The sequence below is a fragment of the Haliotis rubra genome, unplaced genomic scaffold (genome assembly GCF_003918875.1).
Source record: "Haliotis rubra isolate DU_JTF1 unplaced genomic scaffold, ASM391887v1 Scf871, whole genome shotgun sequence".
Classification (NCBI taxonomy): Eukaryota; Metazoa; Mollusca; class Gastropoda; order Lepetellida; family Haliotidae; genus Haliotis; species Haliotis rubra.
In genome coordinates this window covers 124067-137252 of record NW_025767603.1, presented here as the reverse complement: position 1 = coordinate 137252, position 13186 = coordinate 124067, and the positions used below count along the sequence as shown (strand labels likewise).

The 13186-nt window shown below is 40.4% G+C and overlaps 1 protein-coding gene across 1 annotated transcript; it reads left to right on the top strand.

Moving 5' to 3' along the window:
- Positions 1 to 1606: 1606 nt before the first annotated feature.
- On the top strand, positions 1607 to 12593 carry LOC124263205 (BUB3-interacting and GLEBS motif-containing protein ZNF207-like). The gene is made up of 10 exons (XM_046697787.1): positions 1607 to 1757; positions 5315 to 5441; positions 5838 to 5973; positions 8734 to 8919; positions 9227 to 9245; positions 9427 to 9562; positions 10034 to 10237; positions 10989 to 11109; positions 11414 to 11443; positions 12184 to 12593. The coding sequence occupies exons 1-10, from the start codon at positions 1717 to 1719 to the stop codon at positions 12309 to 12311; spliced, it is 1128 nt and encodes a 375-aa protein (XP_046553743.1). The 5' UTR covers positions 1607 to 1716; the 3' UTR covers positions 12312 to 12593.
- Positions 12594 to 13186: the final 593 nt, after the last annotated feature.

Genomic DNA, 13186 nt, shown 5'->3' with positions numbered 1-13186 from the left:
GTATTCATTCTATAACATGCTTGTACAAGTAAGTGACACCCCTGCATGATATGTACAAAATCCCGCCTCCCCCTTTCCATATTTCTAAAGCATAATTTTTGTCTGTACAAAATTGCTGACGCCCATAGAAACATATTCACAAAATTGATGACCCCCCTACCTTCCCAGAACAAAATGGGTGACCCCCCCTTATGAAAGAAATGGTTATATTATTGAACCCACAATATAAAGTTTGTGTAATTATTTATGTATTCTTATTACTCGGTATAAGCTGTATTCTGCTGGGTTGTAGTAAAGCATTATCATTATGTTCTTCATAAATATCAAAGATTATGTTAGGTTATTTTAATAAGTGGTCTATTTTCAGCACAATGTAAGGTTCTTTGCCTCTGTGTAATCTTTGCAATTGTTTGTTGTATGATTCATTGTCAGTAAGGTTTGTATAAATATTAATTCATGATTCTCAGAATATATTAATTGCCCAAGGTTGTACTTTTGCTGATGTTTTATTATGAAATATGAATACTAGTGAGAGACACCGAATAAAGACTGGCCACCAATAGATGCTGCTCTTGGTTATATAAAGGTGTGCAGTCACAATCTAGTTCCCTGACAACAGATTCTAGGTATTATAATTAGCTTAGACAAACATAGACCTTAAACGACCGTTATTATAGGTCAAAGCTTCATTGTACTTTATTAAAGCCGTGGGCTGAATGATACACCCTGACAGTAGGTTCACAGGTCAGGCAGTTGACTGTGTTTACTGGCGACTATGTGCCTGACTCTTAGGGTGTGGGTTCGAATCCCTGATGGGACTCAACCCAATAAAAGAAGTAGAATCTGTACTTTACCAAGAAAGTGTGATCCCAAATATAACGTGTTAAATCCTGTCCTACTTGTGCTGATTTGTGCCAGATGCTGTCTGAGGTTGACCATATTATTGTGTAAAATATATCTCTTGAATGGAACTTGAAAGAATGTTGTATCTGGAGCTTTTGTTCATTTTTTTAAAAGGAGATATCTTTAAGTCTCATTTTGTCTTCATTTTAAAGCATTCAGTTTTCCTTTTTTCTTGATAGACCTGTACACGAAATACACAATGCCATTTTAGAAAGTGGCCAAATGTAACATACGTTACACTTTCTTAGTAAAGTACACATTCTAGTAGTTTTTGGGTTGAGTCCCATCCGGGATTCGAACCCGCACCCTCAGAGTCAGGCACCTAATCTGACTTTGTGTGCAGGCGATTAGGTGCCTGACTCTGAGGGTGCGGGTTCGAATCCCGGATGGGACTCAACCCCAAAAGTACTAGAAATTGTACTTTAATAACAAGGGGTAATCTCAAATATAACATATGTTAGACCTGTACACGTTCTACGACCCATACATTTGGTGCATTGATTTACCTTTCCATACGATGTTGTTTTTTGCAGTGAAATGATTTATCAATGATTGTGAATAAACATAATGTCATTCAGTCACCACATATTAATCTTGCGTGCTCATCAACAGATATCCCATCGTAGGAATAGCACTACGCCGTTTTAATGGTCGAACCATTAAAAAGTGAGTAATATTTTACGGGGAATAATTTCGATGTGCACCGCCTTCATCCGGGCTATCCTGTACAGACAACGCCATTTTGGTACGAGGAGTGTTCGTGAGCTGTTTAATTTTCTGTTGTTTTACATTTTCGATTTGGTCAGTGATACAATGGGTCGGAAGAAGAAGAAGCAGAGTAAACCATGGTGTTGGTATCCTTTTCATGTTTGTTTCAGAAATGGAACTATCCGTATTCTGAAAGGTTTGACTTGGGTATTGTTTCAATACATTTTTGGCTGGTGACGGAAATCGTCATGGTCATGGAATGAGATCAAGAACTAGCCTGAGAAATAATGAAGCCGCATTTCAAGTACCTGAAACATACATAATATGTTGAAATTTGAATTTTTATTTTATTTCTCTGAGACGTTTTCGATTTTCATTTGTGAATGTTTGTTCAATATTACAGAACCGTAACCTAAATTCGTGGATAACCTCGATTCGTGGATCGCGGTAATTATCGTGCTATCTCGTAAATTAAGTCTCGAATGACGTCACGAAGCGGTACTTTTGATGTACATACAATGCCACGCCTCGCTGAAAAAAAAGTTCCGAATCTCTGCATTACACGCAAGTACACGAGCTCTAATTGTCCAGCACTGAGATGAATAGCCCCAGATCACTAATGCCACCATTACCAAATTTTATTTTTACAAAATGTCAAGTAAAAAGATATCGTTAGCTCGAACATTCTCACTTCTCGTCTGCTTTCCTTGGTGTCAATACTTACTGCAGTGGGATGTCGTACATAGTGATGTGACCGCCTCCCTGTTATAGTGGTTAGAGCGTCCGCCCGGAGAGCGGAAGGTCGCGGGTTCGATCCCTGACTGCGTCATTCCAAAAGACGTTAAAATATGGTACTTGTTGGTCCCTGCCTGCCGCTTGGCATTAATGGGTACACCAAGGACTGGTCGGCTCGGAGTCAGTATACTGTCTGAGTGGGGTATTCATACTTCACTGCGGCATGGTATCTCCGTGAGCTAGCGCTATAAAACCAGCTTAAATCTGGGCTAGTACAAGCAGCCGCACATACGCATACACACGCATGCACGTCGTCATATGAGCGAAATATTCTCAAGCACGATGTTCAACCCAATTTCACCTCACCTCACATAGTGATGTGATATAAAGTAACCGACTACGTAATCCATGAAACAAGGTGACGTCACATTTTGTGGGCACACGAATGAGTGATGATTTCAAATGGCTTTTGGTAAACAAATGTCTCATTCACTAGTGGAATATAAGGCATTTTCAATTTGCTGAATCAATGAATAAAATAATGAGTGCGTATACAAAATGAAATCATGCATTTAAAATATGAATTTCGCCGACTTCCCTTATATCCACGAATCAAGGTTACGCGTGTGTATAAATTGATAAGACTTCCGATCGTTCAGCACATTTAAAAGAAATTATTTCATTGTTATTGAAAAAGGTATGCAATTTGAAAATGAATGAACAATTAATTTAATAGGTTTATGGCGATGTTGCTGTCAAGTCTGCTAATATGTGTATCAATTATCTGTTGAGTTCAGATAAGAAAGGTAGGATACATTGTGGGTGACAACTTCTTTATTGACATATTCAGGCCTACCAAAGAAAACTTTTCCGCTGTGCAGAAAAGCCCACATTAATCGTGGAAATAGCAACATAAACATGTTACCTCGCTACTGAAACAGTAAAAACGACGATGAAAGACTATGAAACTGCAACATTTTTGTATCAGCGAACTTTGACCTCTACTGCACATGCGCATTATGATCTGCGCTTCTTTAAAATTTCCCAGCAACCTTGAATCGCCTTGATTGAAAAAGTATTGAATATGTCAATCATTTCATACGAATGGAAGGTAAACTAAACAAGTGTGCACACAAGTATGATGATGATAAATGACAAATAACACAACAGAAATACTTAAAAAAGGGAATGTAACTTTTGTCCAAGCTGGAAAAGGTCAACATGCAGTCGCGACTTCTTCCATGTGCGCATGCGCTAAATCGAAGTTGCAGGCTCTTCGTTTTTTTATCCAGTTTTAGCAATTTAATGCTGCCGTTTTTGCTGTTTCATTAGCGAGGTATTATGTTTATGTTGTTATTTCCACGATTAATGTGGGCTTTCTGTGTTTTTCTGCACAGTGGGCAAGTTTTCTTTGGTAGGCCTGATGTTATAATACGTTTCTGTATAGATTCTTATACCGTTGTCAAACAAGATTGAAGTACTACAGCACAGCACAGACTTAAATGCATTCCCTCTGTCCCCAATCCTCACAGAAATCTATATTTTAGGAGACAGCTAATATGGTGGGAGGTTTTTCCCATGAAAAGGACAGAGATGCACATGGATTCTGGTTTGGATTTGGTAGTGGCTGGTTAACTTTTAGGGTGAAGGATGGTGCTGATGATTTGGACATCTAGCTTAGGTGGGTAGTGGTTGAATTGGGTGAAAACATGAAGTTGCTGGACTTCTGCTGTATGGGTGAGGAGAGATTGATGGTTCTTCTGAGCATGCTGAGAGTGGAGATCATGCCAGCTTTGGTTCTCAAGGGGTGGTTGGAGACTAAATGTATGCTGTCAGGTTGGTTTTCTGTAGACACTGATTTGGATCTTGTTGGGTGGGATTCTGGTTATGAGTCATCTTGAATGGGTATTTGGCCCTTCGTCTCTGTTTTAAGTTGAACTGGACATGGGGGTGCTGTTTGTTGCGTTGTTGCAGGAGGATTGATAGGTCTTGATCTGGCGAAAATGTCATCAACCTTCCTGTACCAGCAGACAGATTTGATGTGTGATGCACTGAGGGCTTGCCTGTTCAAAAAACATTTTTTAAGCCCATGGTAAACTAGAGTTACACCAGTTTGCTTCCTCCAGTTGTTACTGCATTCATTACCACTTTTGTTGTTTCATTCATACCATCATGTTGTCTTTGTTAATCCAAGTTAATGTATATGTATATTCTTTGCTGTAGGACTTCACTCATGCTAGAAACTTATAAACGAGTGATGAACATGTGATGAAGCTGCACAATCTGAGATCCAGAAACATGATTATTGGTAGTTTCAATTGAGGAATTTATTGGTATGCTTTTAATTACACTCAGTGGTTAGGACCCATGTTGGCTTGTTATGATGTAGCACTGCAAAGCACACTTATCTGGTATTTATGTTTATCATGGATGTATTCTTGTCCGCACTATCAGGCATAATATAGGTTATTTGGGTTCAAGTGAATTATAACTTAATAAATATGAAAAACTCAGGTTTGCATTATTAGTCAGTGTTTTTTTCTTTTAATTCATGGAATTTAATTTTTTATAGTTCTTATCTGAGAAAATAATCATTTCATATGGATTCCAAATTGAAAACAACAATGTTGGCTGTGGAAGACAAAGATGGCAATAAGTAGGAGACTTTACAGATTTTTGTTTTTCTATGTCAGTTTTATGCCACACTGGGCAAAATTTCATCAGTGTGATAATGGTCTGTCAATAATTTAGCCAGGACCTGAAATAGCAGTGGCTGACATGTGCATTGATCAAAGCAATTGAGATACAATGACAGTGAGCCTTACCACCTGATCCAGTTTATTGCAAATATGGGTGGCTGAAGACCAATTAAACTTGGATCTTCACAGGTCTTCTGTATTATAGCTTGTATGTAATTGAAAGTTCATGATTCATTGATATATATATGATCCTTAAGTCGTTATCACAGGTATTGCAACAGGGAGTTTGATGATGAAAAGATTCTTATTCAACATCAGAAGGCAAAGCATTTCAAATGTCACATCTGTCATAAAAAGCTCTACACAGGACCAGGTCTGTCCATCCACTGTATGCAGGTAAGCTCAGGACCAGTCCTTGTTGAGTAATACTTCAAACCCTTGTACACTGGGCCATGTGATCTGAAAGATAGCTGTGACATTGACCAAGCAGAATAACTGACAGTAGTATATAAAACGTGTCTGCATTTCAGATCAGATCAGAAAATTATGCCATGACACATTAATTACAGTAATATACAAAATTGAGTTTTTACTTGACTACTATTGAGTGGTATTTAAGACAGTCAAGATCAAACTACCCCCAGAGCATGATGTTTATAGCCTGATATTAAACCCACCAAAGTGGTAGACTTTCCTCCCACATTGAGCTGACACAAACAGCAAACAACAGATCTAACAAACTGATTTTGTTGGTTCCTCCATGTTGAACTGTACATGTTTGATGTGTTGTAGGTACACAAAGAAAAGGTTGACAAAGTTCCCAACGCATTGCCAGGGAGGAACAACATAGAGATTGAGATCTATGGAATGGAAGGAATTCCAGAAGAAGATGTGAAGGAACATGAGAGAAATAAGTCGGGCAAACAAGGTATTCAATCTGCAACATGGCTAGAAATAAGTACTAGCATATCTGAGGAGGAGCTGTGGTGTGATGGTTTACCAATGTAGGGAATGGATATCTTGATGGGGGGCTGATTCTGGTTTAGATCTTTATGGTACCAGCAGGATGGTTTGAAGGGTGCAGTTTCTAGGGCCTTCTCTTCCAGGTCGGCCATGTAAATTTCTGTTAGGATGGGGGATAGTGGGGAGCCCATGGGAAGTCCGTGGATTTGCTCTCATAGATGGCATCGCCCCAGGTGAAGTAGGTGGAGTTGATGCAGGCGGAGGTGAGGCTGATGATAGAGTCGGTAGAGAGGCTGGTGTTGAGGGGTTGTTGGAGGTTGTCAATTCTGTGACGTGAGTGCTTGAAGGGCTTCATCCCGAGGTACATTGGTGAATAGGTCCACAACGTCGTAGCTGATGATTGGACCTGGGTTGGTGATGTCACGGATCTTGGAGCAGAAGTCAGTTGAATCATTGATGAAGGAGTTGGCAGATTTACCTAATGGGGAGAGTACTTGGGTAAGGTGCTGGGCAGTACTGTAGAATACAGTGTCACGGGGAACAGACTAGTAGACGAGTTTTAACGGGGTTCTTGTGGATTTTGACTGTTGCTCTGGCATAAGGTGGCTGGGGTGAGATACTGTGAGTTTACGATACAGGTCTGTTGAGAGTTCATATTTATCATGCAGCGCTTTTAGCGTGGCCTTATGCTGACGGTTGAGCTTTGTAGTCGGATCCCTCTTCATCATTTGGTAGGTTGAGGTGTCATCTAGGAGGTTATCCACCATGGAGTGGAAGTGGTCCTTGTCTAAGACAACAGTGGCTCTGCCCTTGTCGGCTGGGGCGATGACAATATCAGGATGTTGTTTAAGTTGTCTGATGGCTTGTTTCTCAGCTGGTGTGATGTTTGGTTTCTGAGGCTGGGCTTTGTGGAGAATACTGGTGATCTGGTGTCGGAGGAAGTCAACCTTTCCACCGGGTGCAAGTTGTTGGAGACCCTTTTCACCTTTTCACCCTTTCACCAATGTACCTTGGGATGAAGCCCTTCAAGCACTACGTCACAGAATTGACAACCTCCAACAACCCCTCAACACCAGCCTCTCTACCGACTCTTATCATCAGCCTCACCTCCGCCTGCATCAACTCCACCTACTTCACCTGGGGCGATGCCATCTATGAGCAAATCCACGGACTTCCCATGGGCTCCCCACTATCCCCCATCCTAACAGAAATTTACATGGCCGACCTGGAAGAGAAGGCCCTAGAAACTGCACCCTTCAAACCATCCTGCTGGTACCGCAAAGTGGATGACACCTTCGCCGCCCCTCCAACCTCAGCAAGATCCAAAGCAGCTCCTCGCCCATCTCAACAGCCAACATCCCCATCATCAAATTCACCATTGAAACAGAGCAGAACAACCAACTACCTTTCCCTTGATGTCCTTGTGTCCCGCGACCGCCTGCAACCAACTCCAGACCTCCGTGTACAGAAAAAACCAACTCATAATGGATCAATACATCCACTACAACTCCAACCACCCACCTAAAGTCAAGACCCGGCGCCATCTCCACATTGACCAGAAGAGCCAAAACATCTGCTCAACAAACCTACAGGAAGAAATTGAACACCTGAGGAAAGTCTTTGTGGAACGCAAACCACTACCCACCTGAAATAGTCAACAGAACCATCGAAGCAACGCTTTCACCTCCTGCCAAAAGATCTAAACCAGAATCAGCCCCCATCAAGATATCCATTCCCTACATTGGTAAACCATCACACCAAATCAGCCGACTCCTGAAACAACAGGCAGGAATAGACACTACCTTCTCAGCGTCCTCCAGCCTCAACAACCTCCTCCATGCCAACGGAAGAAAACAACCCACCGTCAACAACAACAACCCGAAATGTGTTATTTACAAAATAGACTGTGATTGTGGACAATGCTACATAGGTGAAACATCCCGACCCATCAACACCCGAAGTCAAAGAACATCGCACCTCTGTTGCTAATTCCGACACCAAATCAGCTATCTCTGACCACATCAAAGCCAACCCCAATCATCAAATAGAGTGGTCCGACATCACCATTCTCGCCAACAACCAAACGGACTTCACTAAACGCAAGCTCACAGAAGCCATTCACATCAAACGCCACAAGCCTACCATCAACCGTGACCAAGGATACTTCATTCCATCTGCTTATGATCCACTCCTCCACCAAGCCCAGTCTATTGTATAAACTTCGCATCCATTGTATAAACATCTCATTGTAACTACATCTCTGGCTTCCATTCACTATCCTTTATGTACTTACTGGCTTCATCAGCTTACTGCTTAGCCAATCATGGCAATTATGTTGTTTCCTTTGTCTATTATGTTGTTTCATTGTTATATACAGTATATATATGCAGCTCCTACACTTCATGTATCACTCTTGCTTGACAACGGTACAAGAATCTGTATCGAAACGTCGCACTCACGAAAATAAAGAAGTTGTTATCCATAAAACTTGTTATATACTGTACGTCTCAACTTCTAAAATGCCACTCAAACAAGATATCTAGGAAGGTTGATTCATTTGTAACTGAAGACTTGCAGTGATGTAAAAGAATAAACTGTGATTGTTGTGAAGATTCAGAAAATATTTACTGGAAATCGTGTGGCATGTTTTGGATATATTAATATGATCCAATTGTCTATCAGCTGTTTATCAGCTGTTTATCATTGTTATGCCTTTTATATTCAGCTGGTCTGAAGGATGATGATGAGGACAGTATGCCTGCTGCACCTCCACAGTTCAACAACATGGTTGGGCCGGGTCCCAGCATGCCATATGGACCCCCAGGGATGCCTCCACCTGGACCGATGGGACCTATGGGTCCGATGGGTCCAATGGGACCTATGGGACCAATGGGACCAATGCCCCCGATGGGTAAATTTTAAGAAATTATCTTTTGGTATTATGTTAATTATGCTGGTGGTAAAGAATGGTGAACATGCCATTATCAATATCATTATTGACTTAGTAAATGTGGCATGAGAAACAGATGCTTAAAAGGTTTTGACTTATTACATTATAATTTGCTTTCACACTAGAAACAATGACCGCAGTTATGTTACAGTTGTAACTCTGAAACTATCACTGAAAAATCTTAACATATAATTTACAAACCTTTGCAAGGTGCATGTTTAATATTTATGAAAAAACATATGACTTGAAACTTTTTTTACTTTTGCAGGGCCAATGGGACACATGGGGTAAGTTATCATTCAGGTCGACAAACAAAAAAAGCTGTCATTAATTCTTTCTGAAGTTCTAATTTTATGTAAAATTCAGTCCATCCTGTACACACAGATTTTTTTGTCATAGGCTTCAAGTTTATGCCCCAGCTCTGGCTGTCCAGTTGTCAAATCTAAGTCTCTGTAACACTTGTTTCAGAATGCCCCCTAACATGCCTCCAGGAATGGGCCCAAACATGGGACCCCGAGGACCAATGGGGATGCCTCCTCGGATGTCTCAAGCAGGCCCGTCTCAAATAGGGCCCTCAAAACCATTGTTTCCAGCAGCAGCCCAGGTATGTCCCTGGTGTCTGTAGCCAGATGACTTGTTCAGTATTAGGTCTGGGGCACATTCCCTGACTGTATCAGGTTTCCAAATCATAATGTATTAGATCTATCTGAATAAGTCATGTGTCAATATGAAGGGCATCACAGGTAGTACTGCTGAACACAGGTTGAGTAAAAGTCATGAGGGATTTCAGAACAAATACATATTGCCAGTATTGTAGTACAAATACTTTCTTTACCTGTCATTAGTTTTTGGGGCACCCAATGTGTTCACAGCAATGATGTCTATGTTTATTCTTGCATGGGGAAACAGTGGGTGTCATTGTGATTGTTTCAGTTTCCTTCAATATTTGTCTGGATTTGCTATAGTTGGAATTCCTATTTCTATATTATTCTTGCTTACGAATAAGTAGGCTTTTTCTTCCATTCTGTTTCTTCTCTTATGACATTTTCTTAAAAAGCTCTACTCTTTACTCCAGTCGAAGCCTTCCACTACGTCAAGTAGTTTAGGTCCACAGTCATCCAACATGGGCACAATGAAACCTACATTCCCTGCTGCAGCAACGTCGGGCAATGCCAGTCTTTCAAGTGCTACTATCACTGGGGCTCCTATGATTAAAAAACCAGAGTCTAGCTCAGGTTTGACTTCTAGGTTAATGCACCCAGATGAGGATATATCTCTGGTAAGTATTTCCATACAGCAACTAATGTCCTTGATCCTGGCCACAGGTTAGTGAAAAGTTCTGGACAGCTTACCGGAAGTATTTCTATCGGTGTCTCTTTCTATTAGTATTCAATGGTATGCAGATTACTAACCTAACTTCTGAACCCAGTTGACCCGTGAAGATCCGGGGTAGAATAGGTCTTCAGCAACCCATGTGCTTGCCATAAAAAGGCGACTATCTTGTCGTAAGAGGCGACTAACGGGATCGGGTGGTCAGTTTCGCTGACTTGGTTGACACATGTCATCGGTTCCCAATTGCGCAGATCGATGCTCATGCTGTTCATCACTGGATTGTCTGGTCCAGACTCGATTATTTACAGACCGCCGCCATATAGCTGGAATATTGCTGAGTGCGGCGTAAAACTAAACTCACTCACTCACTCTGAACCCAGTTATGTATGACCTGATCTCTTGCTATAACGCCATCCCGTCTTTTGAACTTGCAATAGCTTTGGAAATTCCAGTACCGATGTTAATCGTATCCATGTGAGATGTTTGACAAGTTGGACCAAACAGATTGGCTATCACTGACAAAAATGGGCATGGATTGTGTCCCTTTGATCGACATTACAAAATGATAGAAACATGGAGGGGAATGTCATCTTCAGAGAGACAAACCTCTCTAAATTATGTTCATGTTTTTGGTGTGGTTTTTTTTCAGTATTAAAATCATGAGTTATTTGTCAACCAAAATTGTAATCTCTTTATAGGAGGAGAGACGGGCCAATGCACCGAAGTACAAGCGAGGGGGTATGAGTGTGTCTCTGTCTGGTTCAATACCCCCTCCTATACAGCCACCTATTATAGCTGGTGGGGGCATGATGCAAGCAGGTGGGTAGATTTTAGGTCCACTCTGTGAGGAATGATCACTTCTTGTTTTATGATTCTAAATGAACATAAATTACTGAGAAATGTTTCCCAAATACAAATATTGGAAGATGTTTTATGATTTCTTACCTTGATCAAATTGTCTCAACACCTTACGCATATTTACAATACAAATTCAACTACAACTATGTCAATACAAAGCTAAAAGTAAGAATTAATGAAGAATGCATTCATTTTACAAGATTGTTTGCTTAAAAAAAGAAGGATGTCTTGTGTTGTTGCTAAGTGTCATCCCTTTCTTTTGTAGGGAATGGGGCCAATGCCAGAATGAGGACAGGTGAGTAAATTAAACACAACTGCTCATGAATGATGTATGTTTAAACATGGTTGTAAGCGTCACAAACACTATATTAAATAAAACACATGATTAATGAATTATAAAAGATACATCTGCTAGCTATTTTTTTGCATGCGTAACAGTCTCACTTGCAGATAAGTGAACCTCATGTAATGTTAATTAAAAATCATAGCAGCAGCAACACTCGCACCAAATGGCTCTGTACCAGCACTGTCACAGCTTTTTGCAACCCTCTCTTGCTAGAATCGATCATAAGTTCAGTTATGATTTTGTACACAATTTCAGGATTTTCACCTTTCTTCTCAATTGTACATTATTTCAAACGGTATCCACTGATTTTGCTTAGCCTAAAAAGTTGCCAAGATGAATTTAAGATATATATATATATATATCTATGTCCTCACACCATTTGTCATGAATTCTAGCTCTATGGAGTGCAATACTCACATTGCAAAATATTTTCTGCTGATATTAATGACAATAACAAGAATAAAATATACTCAAAGCACATATATGTCCAATCAATATTTTTTAATTCTGGACATAAATGATCTTGTGAATAGTGATGAAAACAAACTAAGGATAACTATGCATGCTTTAGTATTACTGATTTCATCACATGAACAATATGTGTGAGATGAGTACATCTGTGTTAATGCTTGTGAACAAGCCTCTGTTTGAAGGAACAGTAACTTACACTGCAGTATTCTTCTTTCCAGGACCAATGATGGGCAACTCTCCAATGGGGGGCAGCAATGGCTCAAACTTCAACATGGGCGGGTACCAGGGAGGTAGTGGCAGCATGATGCAGCAGCCTCAACATATGGCTCAGGGTGGGCGGTACTGACAACTGGGGGTGGGGCCTAGGCCTCAGTATTGTTTTAATTATCATCATAACTCATTGTCATGTAAAATATCATGTATTCATAATGTGACACTGCCAAGCCAGAGTGACACTGCGAGAGGTAGGTCCTGACCTGAATGTCAAGCTAGACTAAGTACTCTCCCGGTAAGTCACATTGTTTCATGTACAAATGGATTTTTTTACTATTGTCCGTCTCTTGATCCACGAGTACTTGACAGGTTTGTAATTGTAAAAAAAGAAATGTGAATAAAAGTTGTATTTAAATGGCTTGTGTTTGACCATTTTAGCGCTAGTGCTATGTTCCAGAAATGGATTTATCGGCACAAACTGGTTAGTACAATTTAACTTTTGTAGCTTTCATGATGTTCTTAGGTAATGATTTATGAATATGGAAAAATGAATTTGATTACAAATCAGTTTCACTGAAAGTCCAATTTGTTACACATTAGAAAGTTCTTTAATTTTTGTCTAAAGTGCAAGTTAAGTTTTCTTGATGAAATAAGTTGTTGCTTCATTGCTGTCAGAAAGGTTGACTATTGAAGCTGGGTTCTGAGCAGGAAAGAGGTTAGTTCACTGTGCTTGTGTGTGTCGGTGATACTTTAAGTTGCATTAAAACTTTCTTTTTGCATGTCTGCTACTAGCACCATCTTGAATTTTGTAGAACTGGAATTAACCCTGTGTATGTTATCTGTACTAAGAATGGAGTCTACCGTCAGTGCTCAAGGCAAGTGAAACATCACAGCGGCAGTTTTTGCCAGCTGTTGGGCTTTATTTGGCCCCCAACTGCGGTTGGTGATGTGTATATATTCTTTCAGAATTGGTAGTACTAGGGCTGTTGAAAATGGATCACTAGCAGG